This window comes from Acinonyx jubatus, chromosome D4, assembly GCF_027475565.1.
Source record: "Acinonyx jubatus isolate Ajub_Pintada_27869175 chromosome D4, VMU_Ajub_asm_v1.0, whole genome shotgun sequence".
Taxonomy (NCBI): domain Eukaryota; kingdom Metazoa; phylum Chordata; class Mammalia; order Carnivora; family Felidae; genus Acinonyx; species Acinonyx jubatus.
Genome location: NC_069391.1, coordinates 49,654,538 through 49,674,981, shown reverse-complemented (window position 1 = coordinate 49,674,981; position 20,444 = coordinate 49,654,538). Strand labels below are relative to the sequence as shown.

Sequence of the window (20,444 nt, the reverse complement as noted above, 5' to 3'; positions counted from 1 at the left end):
GTTTTTGATGATATCATTTGATACTTTTGGAGACTTCCAAACCAGAATTTTAAGTTACTCTTTCATTAAATATTATCTTGTACAGTCTTTCCAGTTCGTACCTGATATGGAGTCACTTAGCTTGTTGGGACAGGTATCTTGGTTTAATCAGTTTTCTTAGTTCCCATTTCATGGCACCATAATGCTTTCTGAGGGGGCCAGTAAAAAATCGACAACTTAATCATTCTAACTAGGGATATTTAGAGAAGTTTGGTTCTTTTGTTAAATTGCAAAGTTTGAGTGGCAGTGTAACAAGTGGTAGAAAGTGGAAGGCACTACAGTTAACACCTGAACAACATGGGTTTGAACTGCATGGGTCTACTTACATGCCAATTTTTTTTCACTAGTTACAGTACTGTAAATGTATTTTCTTTCTTATGATTTTCTTTTTTTCCCTTTTTTATTAATTTTTTTTAAAATTTGCGTGTAGTTGATACACGATGTTACATTAGTTTTAGGTGTACAACATAGTGATTCAACTTACTATACCTTATGCTGTGTTCACCATATGGTAGCTCTCATGTGTCACCAAACAAAACTATCATAGTACTTTCTGATTTTATTAATAACAGTTTTTTTATTTTTTTTAAATTGTTTTTTTTTAATGTTTATTTATTTTTGAGACAGAGACAGACAGAGCATGAACAGGGGAGGGTCAGAGAGAGAGGGAGACATAGAATCTGAAGCAGGCTCCAGGCTCTGAGCTGTCAGCACAGAGCCTGACGCGGGGCTCGAACTCACGAACTGTGAGATCATGACCCGAGCCGAAGCCGGACGCTCAACCGACTGAGCCACCCAGGCGCCCGTAACAGTTTTTTAAATTTAAGTAATCTCTACCCCCAGCATGGCGCTCAAACTCAGGACCCTGAGATCAAGAGTCTCATGCTCTTCTGACTGAGCCAGCCAGGTGCCTCCTTAATAACATTTCTTTTCTCTAGCTTACTTTATTATATACACAAATGACATATAACATGTGTGTTAACTGACTATTTATATTATTGGTAAGGCTGCCAGTCAGCAGGCTGGTAGTTAAGTTTTTGGGGCATCAAAAGTTACATTTGGATTTTTGATTGTGTGGGGTGGGAAGGCCAGCACCTCTGACCCCTGTGTTGTTCAAGGGTCAGCTGTGTATGTTTTGTTTCATGCCTCATCGACACACTTTACGGTGACTCTCTAGGAACTAAGTGTCAGTTGTGGTGTAGTTTTACCTAAGTCTTCAGTCTTCGTCTCAGTTTTAAATGATAGAACTTTAAAGCCAGAAAGACTTGTTTAAACCTTTATCTTGAAGTTATTTCACACTTACAGAAATGTTGCAAGTACAGTACAGAGAACCCTCGAATAAATTATATTTAGATTCATTCAATTTTAGCTTGCCATATCTGCTTTATCATTTTCTTTCTGTACACATATGCACATTGTTTTCCTAAGTCATGTGACAGCAGGTTGTAATACATCTTGCCTTTTTACCTTTTGATACTTTGATGGTATTTTTCTCTGATAAAACCATAGTATAGTTACCAAATTTAGGAAAATATTGACATACTACTTGAGTCTGTAGTCTACATTCCAGTTTTGTCAATTGCTGTAATATCCTTTGTGGCATTCTAGCTCCCTCGTTTAGTCTCCTTTAACCTGGCACAGTTCTTTACCCTTTTCCTTTACCTTTTCGTCTTTGTCTTTTCATGACCCCGCCATTTGGAAGAATTCAGTCCAGTTATTTTGTGGAATGCTCCTTGGTTTGAGTTGGTCCGATGTTTCCTAGTGATTAGATTGGGTTGTACGTCCATGGCTCTACTACAAAAGTGATGTTGTATCCTTCTTAGATTATCACATCTCAGAGGCACACAGTATCTGTCTGCTTCTTATTGGTGATACTGATTTTGATCACCTTGTCTTAGCATTTGGTTTCTCTTAGTTATTATTCTTGCCCGTGCAGATAATAAGCTACCAGTGAAGAGACTCTGAGAGTATACAATAATGCCCTCTTTCTCATCACACTTTTTCTTATGAATTTAGCATACATCAATAATTCTTGAACCAGTCTTTACTATGATGGTTTTAAAGCAGGTGATTTTACCAATGCTATCCTCCCTCCACATTTGTAAGATGATATTCTATTGTATGTCCTTTGGCTTCATCATTTTACTCTGACATATCCCCTATCATGTTCAAAATGTTCCTGACTCATTCTTGTACCTTTCCTGCCTGAGATTTGAAATCAGCCGTTTTTCAAGGATCCCAGATTCCTTTCAATGGGCAATAGATTCTAGAAGCCAATATCTGAACTCTAGGTATGCTTACTGCTACAGGGTATTACTGCTTCTGGACTTTTTCAGCAGAGACAGAAAATATATATATATTTGAAAATATGTATGTATATATGTTTTAGAAATACTTCCATTTTCTTAAAAAAAAATTTTTTTTAATGTTTAGTTTTGAGAGAGAGAGAGACAGACAGACAGAAGCACAAGTGGGAGAGGGGCAGAGAGAGAGGGAGACACAGAATCCGAAGCAGTCTCCAGGCTCTGAGCTGTCAGCACACAGCCCGATGTGGGGCTCAAATTCATGAACCACGAGATGATGACCTGAGCTGAAGTCAGATACTTAATCAACTGAGCTACCCAGGCACCCCAAAATACTTCCATTTTCAAATCAACCCCATAAGTTTTTCTTTGCCTTCTTTCATTTCATTTTTTAAAAATCTCTCTTCATCATTATGTTTACTCATTTGCTCAGTCTTGCAGTACACATAAAATAATTTCAGAATTGCTACATCTATTACTCTGTGAGAAACAGACTTTCTAAGGAGTTGAGAATTTGTCAGTATTACCCCCCTGGCTTAGAGTATGTGTTCAAGATTATGTGTTCAGAAGTTTCTTCAATCAGTCCTTTCCTCCTCCCCCACCATTCCCCATCCTTTCAGTGTGATTATTCATGTGAAATACAGTTGGTCTCATTTGTTTCTGTTTGCATTCAATTTTAGTTACTATTCTCCTCCCAGTTTTGCTGATTTAATTTTTTTGAATATGTAGAAGTTGATACATTTCCAAAAATAAAAACAACACAATAAGCTGTATTTAGGGAAGTTTCTTCCCTCTTCATCCTTCCAGCGTATTTTCCCCCACCCCTTGTCATTAACCAGTTTTATTGTTTTCTGGTTTATTATTTCTGCATTTCTTTTTGCAAAAGTAAGCAGATATGTTTGTTTTATTTCTTCTTCTTTCTTACACAAAGTGTAGCATTCTGTAGACATCCTCCAAAACAAACTTTTCAAAACATCTTGTCCAAATCTATTAGTTTACAGATGAGGAAACTAAGGTTCAGTGCTTCTAAATTTTTTAGTCTTTGATGTTCCTGTTTTTACTGTTCTTTGCTTCTTATCATTTGTTTAAAATGCTCTGTGTGCTTTGTGAGTTTTCTTGTCTTCCTTTTCTGTAAGTTTAATCGTGTAAATCAATGGAATTCTCTTTTGACATTTTATAGCTGGACTATGAGTATATGAAAACATTTACATGTAAGCTTGCATTCTTTTTAACAGGTGGTCAGTCTGACCAAGGCTATGGGTCTAAGGATGAACTTATAAAGGATGACGCAGAAATTCATATGCCTGAAGAACAAGTAGCAAGAGAATTGATAACTAAAACAAAAGTGCAAACAGAAGGTTGAGTACTGATATTTGCTAGCTTTACTTAGAAAAATACCGTAGTTTTTTTTTTTTTTTTCCTCTTAAGATTTCTTTAGTAATCTTTACACCCAATGTAGGGCTCAAACTCACAACACTGAAATACAGGGTCACATGCTCTACCGACTGAGCTAGCCAGGTGCCGTGCCCCTGTCTTAATTAAATCTTATTTGATAATTTTGATGATAATTTCTAGAAAGAAATGTAAGGCCTGGGCTTATAAGATACTATGTAATGTTAGCTATGGATAGAATGAGTAGTTTCTGAATTTTAGAATTCAAGAGATCTTTTAGAGACAGTAGGTCAACCCTCAATTTTGTAGGAAAGTGTGATCCATTGACGTATTGATTTGCCAAAGTCAAATAGCTATTTTGTGATAGAACCAAGACTGAACTTGAAGTCCTCAGACTTGTGTTCCAGTGCCTGTTTTATTTTAAAATGCCATTTCACTAGAAGTCCTTCAAATATCTAAGTAGGTATTTTTCATTGGTAGGTTAAATACAGTGTGTGTGGTTTTCCTGTTTGTTTGTTTTTATTTTTTTGTTTTTTAATGGGACTCATTGAGGTAGATATGGTTTGTAGTAATCATTTTATGCAAATGTGGAAGAATTTTCTGGCTTCATGGTAATAAAATGTTCTTCCTATCCTCTTACATAAAAGTATACTTTCCTTCAATGATGTCACTTATTTTATGCTCCAGAGTTATGCAGAAGCAAGTCCCTCTCCTACTTTACAGGTGATGAGAGTATGTTTGAAGTCCAAAGCCTTAATTTATTCACAGGAGTGCTCAAGTTAGCATTATTTATGCTACAATAAAGCATTTATTTCAGTCAATGCTGGCAACATTTATGGCATAAAGTAAATTAGACACAGTAAATTAGTAATAAAATAGTCATATATTCACTCATACTTGGAGAAAAATATAAAAGAATAAAATATTATAAAAATCAACATACGGTTTCTGTGCAGGATAAGTAGGAATAACATCCAAATATCTTTTTCCCAGAAGTGTGTGATGTCTCTGCTGTTGTAGCAAAACAGTCACAACCTAGTGCAGAGTCACAGAGTCCTACTGAGCCTCCTGCATGGGGCAGCAGTATTGTGAAAGTTCCATCTGGTATATTCGATCTCAATGGCAGGAAAAGCAGCACTGGTGAGTCTTTACATAATGATTTCTAAGTATTTAAAATATACTTCTACAGATATATATGTCTTTAATGACATTAAATTGATGACCTAATTGTGATGAACATGCTAAATTTAGAGCCAGAAGCAAGTTTGAATCCTATAAATTGGCTAAAGAAGTTGTTACTTAAAATGTTTAGTGTTTAAAAGGAGGGGTATTTATTGTGTCCAGTTGTTACTGGGAATACATTTTCTTGTTGCAGTGCCTGTTCTCAGTTTGGTCTCTCTTTCTCATGGTAGATAATTAGAGAGGACTGCAGGGCCTCCTATACTCATTAAGAGCAAAGAGGCAGAGATGTTACTAAATTCCAAAGGGGTTTTGTATGGCAATGGAAAGGCAATGGAAGAAAAAGATTCATATCACTATGCTTTACTACACAAAAATACCAGTGGGTTTTTAATTTGGCCAGTTTTTATAGGTATCCTGAGCCTCTTATTTGTGATTAAGTATTTGTTTTTTTTGTTTTTATGTTTTTTTATAAATTTTTTTTTAACGTTTATTTATTATTGAGTTACAGAGACAGAGCATGAGCATGAGAGGGTCAGAGAGAGGGGGAGACACAGAATCTGAAGCAGGCTCCAGGCTCTGAGCTGTCAGCACAGAGCCCAACATGGGACTCGAACTCACAAACTGCGAGATCATGACCTGAGCCGAAGTCAGATGCTTTACCAACTGAGCCACCCAGACGCCCCTGTTTTATGTTTTTTTAATGTTTACTTATTTTTGAGAGAGAGAGAGAGCAGGGGAGGGGCAGAGACAGAGAGGGAGACACAGATTTCGAAGCAGGCTCCAGGCTCTAAGCTGTCATCACAGAGCCCGATGCAGGGCACGAATTCATGGACCACAAGATCATGACCTGAGCCGAAGTCAGATGCTTAAACGACTGAGCCACCCAGGTGCCCCTGGTTTTTTTTTTTTTTTTTTTTAAGTTTATTTATTTATTTTGAGAGAAGAGAGCACAAGTCGGGGAGGGGCAGAGAGAGAGGGAGAGAGAGAATCCCAAGCAGACTTCGAACTGTCAGTATGGAGCCCAACCCAGGGCTCAAACCCATGAACCATGAGATCATTACCTGAGCCAAAATCAACAGTGGGACACTTAACTGACTGAGCCACCCGGACTCCCCAGAATATATTTTTTAAATTGAGTGTAGAACTCTTAAAATGTAAAATATATTTATAGGTCTGTATTTGTTGATAGGTTTTAGTGAACAATACAGGAATACACAGCATACATTGCTTGATTGTTAAATGTGTATATGTATGCATAGAGGATGAAAGGCAGATAATACATTACAATGTTATTTCTGGGAGGCAGGATTGAATGGAGGCCTTTTGTTGTTCTTTTTTTGTGTACTTTCTTTGTACCTTCTAAACTTTCTGAATCTTAACTCTATGTGTCGCTTTTCAAAAACCAGAAAAGACGCTTTCGTAAAAGTTATGTCGGAAAATAGAGTTTCATTTTTAATATTGTACCTTCCCTTTTAGGTAGTACATCAAATGTACCATTTTCTACTCAAGATCCAGTTGAAGATGCAGTCTTTGGTGAAGTTACTAATCCCAAGAAGAATGGTGATAGAGGAGATAAAAGGCAAAAGCATTTCCCAGAGAGGAGTTGTAGTTTCAGTTCTGAAAGTCGAGCTGGAATGTTGCTTAAGAAGAGCAGTTTGGATCTGAATTCAAGTGAAGTGGCTATTATGATGGGAGCAGATGCCAAGATTCTCACAGCCGCACTGGCCTGTCCTAAGACTTCTCCACTCTGTGTTGCGAGCACCCACAGCTTTGAGACTGCTAACAGTTGTCATCTAGTTGATACTAGGACTCGGGTGTCTGAAAGCACTTGGGATTCCGAGCACAGATCTTCTTCGGTATTAGAGATGCTTGAAGAGAGCCAAGAGCTCCTGGAACCTGTGATTGAGGACAGTGCAGCGAAAACTACTATGAAAAAGGACACATGTGACAGTCTCCAGAATGATAGTAATCAGCCCAGAGACTTGAAAATAGAACCCAAAGATGTAATAAATAAGAGGAGTAGTTTACATGGTGTTGTTAAAGCTGTTGAGAGGGAGGATGTTGAAACTGGACTAGATCCTTTGTCTCTTTTGGCCACTGAATGTACTGGAGTAAAATCTCAAGATTCTGAAGATAAGATGTCTTCTCCAGTTATTGCACGCAATCTGGCTGATGAAATTGAAAGCTATATGAACCTAAAGAGTCCTTTGGGTAGCAAGTCTGCTAGTATGGAATTACACGGAGAGGGAAGCAGAGAGTCTGGCACCATCACTGCATGTATTCACTCTCTAGAGAGGCGATCAAGCCTACCTTTAGAGCACGGTCCGGCAGCACAGGAAGTTCCTGAAAGTGAAAAGAGCTCTCCTGCAGAATCTAGGTCTAAAGCTTTCACTGGGCGTTTCAAGCAGCAGACTCCCTCTCGCGCTCACAAAGAACGTTCACCTTCTCTGTCAGCACTAGTGCGGTCTTCACCACATGGCTCGCTGGGCTCTGTGGTAAACTCTTTGTCAGGACTAAAGCTAGATAATATACTCTCAGGACCCAAGATCGATGTCCTCAAATCTGGCATGAAACAAGCAGCTACGGTAGCCAGTAAGATGTGGGTAGCTGTAGCGTCTGCCTATAGCTACTCAGATGATGAGGTAAGAGTGTTTTATGTGTGTGGTCTATCTGATACTGGCATGTTTCTCATATTTTTTTATATGTAAATTATTATTCAGAGATTGCTGGTAACTTTGGTGTTTAAACTTGAGGCATATGTTACTTCTTCCTTGAAATGACCTGAACCTAAATGTGAGGAAATTAATAATAAAGAAATAGAATATCAGGACTACTTTATAATTCCATAGATCAGTCTGAACTAACACGTTGTTTCTTTGAAAGTACTGATGATTAATACTTAATAATGCCATGTTATGTTTGCATGGCACTTCACTCTTTTTTTCTTTAAATTTTTTTTTTAACATTTATTTTTGAGACAGAGGGAGACAGAGCATGAACGGGGGAGGGGCAGAGAGAGAGGGAGACACAGAATCGGAAGCAGGCTCCAGGCTCTGAGCCATCAGCCCAGAGCCCGATGCGGGGCTCGAACTCATGGACCGCGAGATCGTGACCTGAGCTGAAGTCGGACGCTTAACCGACTGAGCCACCCAGGCGCCCCATAGCGCTTCACTCTTAAATAACTTTTATCTATGTTAGCTCTTACATATATGTGAAATCACTCTGCAACTTAGCCTACATATTTCATACTGCATCACAAAAACTGCTAATTCTTTTGAAAATTATTGTAAAGAGAATTAGTCATTAGACCTTTTTATGAAGTAGAAGTGGGGAAATTTTGCTTATTTGTTTTATAGAAAAAATTTAATTAAAATTTCACCTTTGTGTTTACAGAATTATATAGTACTTAGGCACTTTAGTAGAAAAGACAAACATTTATAAGTGTTCACCACTATGTCACAGGTACTCTCATAAGCTATATATCTATTTTGATAATTTTCATAGCAACCCCACACATCGGTACTGTTGGCATCCCTGTTTTATAGATGAGGTATCTAAGAGTTAGAGAGGTTGATTAATTTCTCCAGGTCCACACAACTAGTGAGAGGCAGAACTAGAATTTGAACTCTGGGAGGTTGACTCTAGAGTCCATGCTTTTAAACTACTGTAATAGCAAAGAAGAAAGCAATATCTTAGAAGGGGTTCCAGTAGGGGGCTGTCCAAAAAGAGCAAAGCAGGTGATATGTAAGTTGGGTTTGGGTGGATAAATTTTAAATTTTGGGTTAGTCAAAGTGATAAGGTGGTACAAGGTGTATCTGAGAGAATAATGTGAAAAAGCATGGAGGCATAAAACATGCATTTTCAAGATAATACACAATCCATCTCAGATTGCTAAAGTTCTAAATAGGAAGCTAGAGACATAGGAAATGAAATTGGACAAATAAGATTTATATACCATTTGAAAGAAAACTTTATTCTATAGGCAAACTATTAATTGAATCAAAAGTACAATACTGAGTATTATAAGACACAGTTGCATTTTATTGCATTTTAAAGAGCTTACAAGGTCAGTGAAGGAAAGGCCAAATAAACTAGTTTCAAAGGTATCTTAACCTTGCTTTGTGTTAAAGTAAACTAACCAAATGAGCCACTTGAGTTTTGAAATTTTATCTAACAGTGTTAATAATAATAAAACCTTTCTACAGAGTAATTTGACTTGGAATGTGTGACTATAAATTCTAGGTGGTCACAGACCTTAATCTTTCTTTTCTTTTTATTGCTATGGCCCTGGTACTAGAGCCTGACAGAGGCAAATAGGTTATACCTAGTAAATATTTTCAAATGAAGAAATGGATACAAAGTCCATAAAAAATGTTTATAACTTTTATCCAGAATTTAATCTAAGGAAATAATTATGTGTAAAAATAACTCCAAAGAATTCATCAGTGTAACTTATATAAAATTTAAGAGCATTCTGAATATTTAAGCAATAGAGATTTACTAAATGCATAACAGTACATCAGTAAACTGCATTAGGTTTCAGGGGTTTAAATAATGTAGATTTAATGACATTAAAATACATTATATGAGAATAAGTTAAAAAATAATATCCTATTTTGTAAAAATGTATTATATATGCATATTTTAAAATGACTAGAAGGACATCAAGATTTTGATCATGCTGTGTAGTGTTGGTAATATAAATGCTTTTTTTTTTTTTTTTTTTGAGAGAGAGAGAGAAAGTACAGGAAAGGGGGAGAGAGTGAGAGGAGAAAAATAAGAATCTCAAGCTGGGCTCCATCTCACGACCATGAGATCATGACTTGAGCCAAAATCAAGAGTCAGACACCTAACTGACGGAGCTACCCAAGCACCCCACTGTTAGGTGCTTTTATTCCTGTTTTGCATGTCTGTTTAAGTTTTATATCATTTAACATGGTTTTATAACAAGACACAAGTCTTCTTTAAAGCAAAAATCAAAAAGGAGGGGCTCCTGGGTAGCTTATTTAGTTAAGTGTCTGACTCTTGATTTTAGCTCAGGTCATGATCTCATGATTTGTGAGATTGAGCCCTGCATCGAGCTCTGCGCTAACAGCACGGAGACCACTTGGAATTCTTTCTCTCCTCTCTCTGCCCTTTCCCTGCTCACGTTGTCTCTCTCTCTCTCTCTCTCTCAAAATAAATAAACATTTAAAAAAATCAAAAAGGAAACTGCTTATTGAAATGTTTTCTATCTAAAGTGTCAACAGTCACTTGCAGGAGTTCAGAACTACAGTGTTTGGAACTTTATTCATATTTTATGCCTCTAATATTGATGGTTGTTGTCTGAAAATTATATTGACAGATGAAATTCTCACAACAACCATACTTTAAAGGACTCCTGTTATCCGTATTTTTCAGATGATATAATTAAAAGTTGGAGTAGTTAAATAATTTCTGCAAGGTCATATACATAATATATGATGGTGAGCCAAGACCACAGTCTGGCTGACTGACTTTAAAGCCCTTACTGTGCTTGTGCTGGGGTGCCCAATTCCAATGGAGACAGTGGGCTCCTGGAGTTACTTAATTTTATGATATTGATTATTTAAAAAAAAATTTTAATGTTTTATTTATTTTTGAGACAGGGAGAGACAGAGCATGAACAGGGGAGGGTCAGAGAGAGGGAGACACAGAATCCGAAACAGGCTCCAGGCTCTGAGCTGTCAGCACAGAGCCCGACGCGGGGCTCGAACTCACGGACCGAGAGATCATGACCTGAGGCGAAGTTGGACGCTTAACCGACTGAGCCACCCAGGCGCCCCATATGATATTGATTATGGAGAGACACTTCAACATACACCAGGGGCACAACAAAATCTTAAAGTGTTGTAGGTCATTACTCGAATATCTTAGAGTGTGGAAAGGAAATTCCCAATAATGCTGGGAAGAGTTCATGGTTTTGAAAAATAAGGGGATGATAATTTACATAAGAATTCCAGAGAAGTTTAATTCCATAAAGGGTGGAATGAATATATTCTCATTGGAGAAGGTATTATTTATGTATGTGGGGTTTTATTCTTTTCAATTAAAGGAGGAAACTAACAGAGATTACAGCTTCCCCGCTGGCCTTGAAGACCATATTTTGGGGGAGAATATGTCACCTAACACGAGTGTCTCAGGGTTGGTTCCCAGCGAACTTACCCAGAGCAACACAAGCCTTGGCAGTAGCAGCAGCAGTGGAGATGTAGGAAAACTGCAATACTCAACAGGTATGGAAAGGATTGCCGTCTGCTACAAGTTATATGCCCGTACCTTTCCCTGCCACTATTGCATGTGCAATAAGCCCCATTTGTTGAGATGAGCTGACAGATTTTTTATATGACCACACGATACTATCACTTATTTTGTATGATCTCTAAGTAGTATAGTCACCTAAGTTTATTTTTAGTTGCGTTTGTGGAGTATATCATTAGTTCTCAAACTTTAGTGTGTGTCAGAATCACATGGGGGATTAGTTTAAAAATATATACAAATGTCCAAGCTCTAGGCTAAAGCTTTTGAGACTGTATCTGTGGGACGGGGGCCTTAGGAATATATATTTTTAACTAGTGCTCTTGGTAAATAGAATGTATACCAGAGTTTGAGACTCCCTAGGCTATGTCACTGTCATTTCTTAGTACTTAATTATTTTTTTTAAGTCTGTTTTTTCCAACGTTCTATTATGAGAAATTTCAAATGTCCTGAATAGTTGAAAGAATCATATAGTGAACAATCATATATAGATTCTCCACCTAGATTTAACTATTGTTAACTTTAGATATATATATATGTATAGAAATTTTTATACTGAACCATTTGAAAATAAATTGCAGACGTCATCATACTCCCCCTTAAGTGCTTTAGTATGCATTTCCAAAGAATAAGGGCATTCTCACACATAGTGTGTTATGACATTTACTTCTCTCTAGGTGAACCTCCATTTCCAAGAAGTGTAAAAGGGCAGGACTTTGAAAAATCAGACCATGGTTCTTCTCAAAACACCAGCATGTCTAGCATCTATCAGAATTGTGCAATGGAGGTAAAAGTTCTGCCTTCTGCGCGTGATAACGTGGCTGTACACATTTTTATTTCAGAATGGTATTTAGCAGAATTCTTTGATGCCATTGTGGGCAGAAGAGTAAATCATTTTGTTGAATTTGCTTCCTGTCTTATGTAAGTAAGGCCATAAACTGGTAGCTTTATCTGTAAAGTGATTAAACTATTCAGTCCAAATTTGATCAGCAAAATAAATAAAATTCTGTGTCCCCAGAGGATGGCCTGTTAAGATGACTTTTTGCTGTGGAGGTTCTCAGTGTTCGCACTTTTCTGCTCTTAGGTTTTGATGTCAAGTTGTTCACAATGCAGAGCTTGTGGAGCGTTAGTTTATGATGAAGAAATTATGGCTGGATGGACGGCAGATGATTCAAATTTGAATACAACCTGTCCATTCTGTAAAAGCAACTTCTTGCCTCTTCTCAATATAGAATTTAAAGACTTGAGAGGCTCTGCAAGGTTAGTATTGTCAAAGCTTCCTTAAGAGGTGAGTGTCCTCCCAGAAGGCATGACGCCTGGGAGAAAAATGAAATAGTTATGGTACACTCCAGGTGTCCCTTTCCTTTCTCTCCTTCACTTTCAGTATTTGTGTGGAAAATACTAGCACTACAGGAGACTACTTTTCCATTTTATTTAACATATGATTACCAGTAGTAGTTAATTCTTAGAGCTGAACTGTATAGATAATTCAAAACTTTAATATTTATCATTATTTTAAACTTTCTGTCTCAGCTGTCTTACATCTTCTAGAAGAAAAAATGAAGGTGTAGGGGATGGGGTTTTTTTTTTTTTGACTCTTCTAACGTGTTGCCTCTTTATGGTAGTGCTCTGTGTGGCATAATGACCGAACTCTAGGCAATAGAAAGACTAGCTGATCTAGTAATTAAGTAATTGGGAGTTTGGTAACTGCTTACCTAAGTAATTATACTTAATATTCTATTTGTTTTATGGAACAGACGAACTTACCTTTCTACCTTTAGCTGCTTTTAAAAAAATTCTCCAGTTGTACAGGTATTTCTTCTTAGCTTAATTTTTCCTTTTAGCTTCAGGTGTGGAGCTGAGTGGAATCATACTCTAATTCCTGATGCACTATCATCATTGGTTTGTGCGAGGGCCATCTTTTATTAGCTCTACCCCCCCCAGCCCCTGCCATTCCCATTCTCATTCCTTTATCCAACAAAGACATTGCCTCTACGGTGTGTGATGTCTCTTTGAATATATATCCTCATGAAATACATTGTTTTTCACAATTATGCATTTTTAACTTACATAATTAAAATACTGTTGAACATATCTATTTTTATTATTAAGTTTAAAATCTGAGTTGCTATATGTACATCTAATTTATTCCTTTTTCTCCTGTAGGAAGTTAATATCTCATTTTAGTCATCCAATATCCTGTTGTTGTTTCAGTTGCTTCCAGTATTGTGTTACTATAAATATCACTGCAGTGATGCAGTGCACTGTAAAATATATCTCTCTCTAAACTTGTGAAGAATAGTAGTCTTAGGAGTGAAGTCATTAGGTCATTTTCATGCATGATTTGAATAAACAGTGGAAGATTGCTTACCACATGACAACACCCCCACTGTTAGTGCCCAAGAATTCTCATTTCTGTATATCCTTACCAGCATTTGGTATTATCATTTCTTCTGGTCTTTGTCTTCTAATGAGTATAAAATGGTATCTTGTTTTTGTTGGAATTTTTCTGAATATTAGTGAGTTTATCTCTTCATATACTTGTGAATTATTCCAGCATTTTCTTTTATTTTTTTTAAAGTTTATTTATTTATTTTGAGAGAGAGCAGGGGAGGGGCAGAGAGACAGGGGAGAGAGAGGATCCCAAGCAGGTTCCTGCTATCAGTACAGAGCCTGACATGGGGCTCAATCTCACATACAATGAGATCATGACTTGAGCTGAAATCAAGAATCGGATGCTTTACTGACTGAGCCGCCCAGACACTCCTCCAGCATTTTCTATGAATTACCTGTTTATACCTTGTCCATTTTTATATTAGCTTTCTTTTTCTTGTTGATGTCTGTCTTGAATATTCTTGATATTAATTCCTTAAAATAATGTGTTTTGATGTCATTATCCATTAATTTTCCACCTTATGATTTGTGCTTTTGGAGCTTTGTTTTTGTTTTTTTGTTTTTTAAATGTTTTATTTATTTTTGAGAGAGAGACAGAGACAGAGTACGAGCAGGGGAGGGGCAGAGAGAGAGAGGGAGACAGAATCCACAAAGCAGGCTCCAGGCTGTGAGCTGTCAGCACGGAGCCTGACATGGGGCTTGAACCCATGAACCACGAGATCATGACCTGAACCGAAGTCGGACGCTTAACCAACTGAACCACCCAGGCGCCCCATTTTGGAGCCTTGTTTTAAAAGTTGTTTGCCATCTGTAGGACATGAAGATTTTCTCTTAAAGTTTCTTTTGTTAGCTGTATATTTTACCTCTGATATTTAGGTCTTTAATCCATCTGGAGTCCACCTTTGTGTTTGTGTATGATGGTAGGGATACAACTTTCCTTTTCTCCATGTAATGAGCTGGTTTTCCATCCTTTCTTCATTGATAGGTAGCAGTACCTTTATCACATTTCAAGTTCCCATGCACACCTCACCCTGGTTCTGTGTTCCCTGTTCTTGTCAATACTGTTTGTGTCGTGTCTGATTGATAAGGGAAGCTCCCTATCATGGAGTTTTAATTATTTATTTTGCTTAGAGCAAGTTTAGTTTCCCCTCCTCCCCGAAGAAGTCCCAACTGGAGTTTTCACTGGGATTGCAGCATTAGCTGTATAGATTTATTTGGGGAAAATGGACATTTTTAGTGTTATTCTCTTATCTTTGAGCATGGTATGTATATATCTCCATTTTTTTAGATTATCCTTTGTGGCCTTTTAATAGGGTCTTAAATTATTCTCCCTAGTCTTATACTTTTTTGTTGTGTTAATTGTGCTTCTTAAGCTATTGTGTTAAGTACCTTATTTTATATTTTCTAAGTGAGTGTAAAGGAGCATTATTGATTTCCACCCCCAAATATGTCTTTATGGAAAATTTCAAACTTGCTGTGAAGTTAAAAGACTTTTTTTTACAGTGACACCCAAATATCCATCTCTGTATTACTATTTTATTGTACTTTCTTTATCAACTGTCTATCCCTCCATCGATCCACCAATTTTTCTTATGTTTTTATTCATTTGAAAGAAGGTGTAGACATTATTAATACACTTCTCCCCCAAAGACTTGAGCATACATATTAACTAAAGTTCAATATTTGTTTACAGTTTTTTCTTTTGCAATAAAGTTGTATATAAGAAAATCTACAAATTTAAAACGTACCATTTGAAAATTGAATGTGGGGGAACCTGGGTGGCTCAGTTGGTTGAGCATCCAACTTTGGCTTGGGTGATGATCTCGCAGTCCATGAGTTCAAGCCCCACATTGGGCTCGCTGCTGTCAGCACAGAGCCCGCTTTGGATTCTCTATCCGTGCACCCTCCTCCCACCTCTCTCTCTGTCCCCCTCCTGCACACACTCTTTCTCTCTCTCTCTGTCTCCCTCAAAAATAAATAAACATTTAAAAAAATTCAAAAGAAAATTGAATGTATACGTTTGTGCACACCAAACCTTTATCAAATACAGAATATTACTACAGCCTCAGGAAGTTCTCTTAATGTCCCTTGCAAGGCCCAACACTCACCCCATCCCCACCCAGAAAGAGATGGATAGAGATAAGACGAGAAGACGAAAACAAAATAATGAATAAAGGGGGAAAGAAATGACTAGAGACAAAATGGATATTTATGGGGGGAGGATATTATAAACAATTGTAGGTTAATATGTGATAAAATGCCATTGCTGCTCTTTTTCTTCTTTAACTCAGAAAATTAATGAAATATTTTGTTTTCCATATTCCTTCATAGCTTTCTTTATTGGTTCTCAATTCTGAAAGGATGTTGCATTGAACTGTAATGACTTTGAGACCTTTTTCATTTAAAAAAGTTTACGACAAGAGAGGAAGAGAGAATGGGGGGGGCTGTGTGTGTGTGTGTGTTTGAAATAGATGATACTTCTATGGATTGTAAAATTCCTCAGTGACTCCTTTACCATAAAGTGATTCTAAATACGAAATTTAGAGGATTCTAGGATTTTTAAAGACTTTTTCTGGATTGCTCCCTATTTAGCTTTTTCCTGAAACCAAGCACCTCTGGTGACAGTTTACAAAGTGGCAGCATTCCATTGGCAAGCGAACCTTCAGAGCACAAACCTGTGTCCGCTTCAGCAGAACCTGACTTGATCAACTTTATGGATTTCCCCAAACAAAACCAGACCATAACTGAAGAGACAACCTCTGCAATTGAATCAAGGTACTCTAGGGTACAGAGAGCTCATTATAAATTGGGTACCCTTGTAAAAATTCCATCTTTAAAGACAGCCTTATGTAGGCGTAAGTTCTGGCATTTTATTTATTTAATTTATTTTTAAGTTTTTATTTATTTATTCATTTAAGTAATCTCTACACCCAACTTGGGGCTCAAACTCATGACCCCAAGATCAAGAGCTGCACACTATACTGACTGAGCCAGCTAGGAGCCTCTAAGTTCTGGCATTTAAAAAATTTAATATTAACTTTTTACTATAATACATTGTTTAAGTATCTAATAAACAAATGTGATGATCAATCGTTTTTGAAACTATGTTTAATGTTTTACAGTGTCCTTTTACAGAATGAACTTCTCTGTAGTAAAAAGTATTCAGTACCAGTTTCCAGAGACATATTTTCTTTACTGTGAAATACACCGCTTCCTCTTAAATACTGATTGAATCGGACGTTTATTCAGAGCCTGTTGTATGCTGAGCATTATGCTAAGCACTAAAAATAAAAAAGTAAGATCTAGTTTCTGCCCTTAGGTGGATCTTGGCCTGGTAGAGGTTAAATACTCATCTGTAATATCTAGTTGGACGCAGGATAATTCTAGGTGATTTTGTTTAATAAAGAGGAAATAATGTTTGAGTAAAGCAACTGTGAATGGGCACTTAATCTTTTAAAAAGAATATCTATTGTCTACCCTTTGTCCTCTTCTTCCCATCTGTCACCAGAATTATCCATCCCATCCTGTTCTCCTGACCACTTTTACAGAAATGCCTGAAGAAAATTTAATCTTATAAGGTGGTACTGATTCTTCTCCGATATATTCAGTTAGACTCAGAGTTCACTGTAGAAAATACTCTAGGTATACAAATTGAGATTGTATTACAGCACAAATACAGCATTTCTTCCTCATGTTTTTTAAGTGATGAAATAAAGAAAGCCGGTGGAGAAGTCCAAACCATGAAAATTTCATCTGTGCCTAATAGTTTATCAAAGCGAAATGTATCTTTGACGCGAAGTCACAGTGTTGGGGGTCCCTTGCAAAATATTGACTTTTCCCAGCGACCGTTTCATGGCATTTCAACAGTCAGTCTTCCCAACAGTCTGCAGGAAGTTGTGGTAGGTAACAACATCATAATTATCTGTGTGTTCATGAAAGTATTTATTAGAATAGCACATAATCCATCTTTAGTGGCTTTTCTTTAACCATAAGTGATAAGATAAAGAGACTAAGAACTTTTTATTTTTTGATTGATTGATTTTTATTTATTTAAATTTTTATTTATTTTGAGAGAGAATGAGAGAATGGGGGTGGGGGGGTTACGGGCAGAGAGAGAGGGAAAGAAAGAATCCCAAGCAGGCTCCGCGCAGAGCTGCATGCCAGGCTCAATCTCATGAACTGTGAGACCATGACCTGAGCCAAAACCAAGAGTCAGATGCTCAACTGACTGAACCACCCAGGTGCCCCTAGACTAACAGCTTTTTAAGATTTCAAGTACATTCAAAAATAAAAGGAGTATACGGAGTCCCTTTGACCCATCATCTGGCTTCAGTAATTTTCAACTTATGGCCATTCTTCTTTTATGTATATCCTTATTCACTTATTTCCTAGATTATTCTGAAATAAATTTCAAATATCATATATTCCATTTGTAAATATTTCGGTATGTAGTTCCTAAGAGATAAGGACTCTGAAAAATACATGCCACTATTCAACCCAAAAAATCAAATTATTCAATCTCTGTTCAAATTTCTATTTTAAAAATGTGAAGTATGTGTGTCTTCTGTAGTTTGAAGAATCAGGATCAAATAACATCTATGCATTACCAATTGGTTGATCTGTTTTTTAGTCATTTTACATCTGTAGACCCTCTTTTTTAGCCTTGCAACTGTATTTGTTGATTATGACGCTATAAATTGGTAAATTATATCTAGAAGCTTGATCACATTCAGGTTTTTGTTTGGTTGTTTATTTTTGTAAGACAATTGCAGTGGTAGAATGTCCCTCAATAGAAGACATGAACTTTCTTTGTGATGCTAGTAGCGATTAATGCCTCATTGCCTACATCAGATTATTCATTTCCAGCTTTCAAGGCTGGTAGTCTAATTGTCTTTATATATGTTGGATACATCTGTAAAGAGAAACATCCTCCATGTTTTCTGTTTGCTTTTCCAAAAGTGCAGTTTATTTTGGAAAGGTGGGACAAATATTTTTACTTTTACTTACCAGTTTTCAAAATAACAGGTTGGATTCCTAGCATCCTCTAAGGTGTGATGAATTAATTTGGAGGAATAGAGTATCATTATGAGCTCACTAATTTAAATAGGTTTACATCCATTGCTGTTGTTATCCTTATTAATATATCATCCATCTTTGATCAGCTAGAAGCCTCTACAGGTTGGTGTTTTAGTTCTTTTGACACATCTCTAGCAGCCTTTTTCTAATTTTTTTACAAAGCTTCTTTGCTTTCTTATATGACAAGATGTTTCATGCTCATGTTAATATTTCTTTCTCTAGACCTAGAATCAGCCATTTCTCTGAGAAGCTCTGGTTCATTTTTGAGGAAATGGTATTTGGAGACCACAGCCTGGGCACTAGGGGTACCCATTAATAAGTTGGTCATAAGCATTTTATTCTGATTATAATTTGCACAACTTAGAAAGTCTGAATTGGCATCGTTTTCCTTTGTTTGTAAGACTGCTCTTTAGCTGTTGCAATCAAATGTGAAAGCACATTAGATATAATTCTAAAAGGAGTCATCAAATAATATTAACACAAAAATTGCCCCATCTATTTAGATTGTAGGAAGAAGATAGAGTCAACTTTTTTTTTTTTTGGAATAATCATAAATATCTGAAATGTAGTATTTCTTTCTGTTTTGTTTTTGAGAGAGAGCATGTGTGTGCAAGAACACACACTAGCAGGAGAGCAGCAGAGGGAAAGAGAGAATCCCAAGCAGGCTCCATGCTCAACACAGAGCCTGATGCAGAGCTCAGTCTCACAACCATGAAAACCATGACCTGAACTTAAATCAAGAATCGGATGCTTAACCGACTGAGCCACCCAGGCATCCCTGAAATGTAGTATTTCTTTTGTAAAAGTTGAAAAGGAAAAAAAATCAATCTGATAGAGAAACTCTGTATGTTTAGGGTCTGTCTCTGGATTATTTTCTTTTGTAATCATTTAACGTAAGGGCATTTATGATTAAGTACTTTTCTTTTTTTAGGTTTTCATTAGCGTATACTGCATGTAGCAATGGTTCTAAGTAACTGATTTTGAAAGGATAGAGCATAATCTCCTTGAGAAGTACTCTTAAACATACACAGAATAGATAATATTCACTTCTTTCTGTATTTTTATTTTTTAAAGGATCCTTTAGGAAAAAGACCCAATCCTCCCCCTGTTTCTGTGCCCTACTTGAGTCCTCTAGTGCTTCGTAAAGAACTTGAATCTTTGCTAGAAAATGAAGGTGATCAAGTGATTCACACATCCTCTTTCATCAATAAACATCCAATCATTTTCTGGAACCTCGTTTGGTATTTCAGACGTTTGGACCTTCCTAGTAACTTGCCAGGACTTATCCTCACATCTGAACATTGTAATGGAGGTGTACAGGTAGGGTACCAACTTCTATACTTGTACTACGTTGGTGTTGGTTAGAATGAGGCTTAACTTCAGAGTAACAAGTGTACAACAACAGTGCCTTAACGAGATGTACGTTATTTCTCTCTCACGTCAAAGTTTGGGAAGGTGGTCCTGGGATGATGTAGTCTTAGGGACCTGAGATCCTTCTGTCTTTTTGGTCAGCTGTGTATAACCTCCATTTCCAAGTTCTATACCTGGTCCAGGATGGCCTCTCTATTTCTAGCCATCATGTCCCTATTCCAGCCAGCAGTAAGGATAAAAATGAATGGAGAAGAATGTGTCTTCTTTCTGTAGGGATGGTTCCTGGAGTTGTACATAACATTTCTCTATGTATCTGTTTGGCCTAAACTTAGTTATATGGTCATACCTAGTTTGCAAGGGTGGCTAGAAAAGGTAGCTTTTATTCTGAACTATCATATCACCAGTTGACCTTCT

At 36.9% G+C, this 20,444-nt stretch overlaps 1 protein-coding gene across 7 annotated transcripts in view; it reads left to right on the top strand.

The window, feature by feature from the left end:
• DENND4C (DENN domain containing 4C) overlaps positions 1–20,444 on the top strand; it is a 121,374-nt gene that overhangs the window by 88,538 nt on the left and 12,392 nt on the right. For 6 of the 7 annotated variants that reach the window (XM_027047140.2, XM_027047144.2, XM_027047142.2 and 3 more), the window contains 9 exons: positions 3,578–3,700; positions 4,728–4,874; positions 6,393–7,558; positions 10,990–11,167; positions 11,867–11,976; positions 12,274–12,449; positions 16,176–16,358; positions 17,287–17,482; positions 19,734–19,979. In XM_027047140.2, coding sequence (XP_026902941.1) covers positions 3,578–3,700; positions 4,728–4,874; positions 6,393–7,558; positions 10,990–11,167; positions 11,867–11,976; positions 12,274–12,449; positions 16,176–16,358; positions 17,287–17,482; positions 19,734–19,979 — 2,525 coding nt within the window. The remainder of the gene's footprint in view (positions 1–3,577; positions 3,701–4,727; positions 4,875–6,392; positions 7,559–10,989; positions 11,168–11,866; positions 11,977–12,273; positions 12,450–16,175; positions 16,359–17,286; positions 17,483–19,733; positions 19,980–20,444) is intronic. The other variant, XM_027047141.2, reaches the window with a different exon arrangement.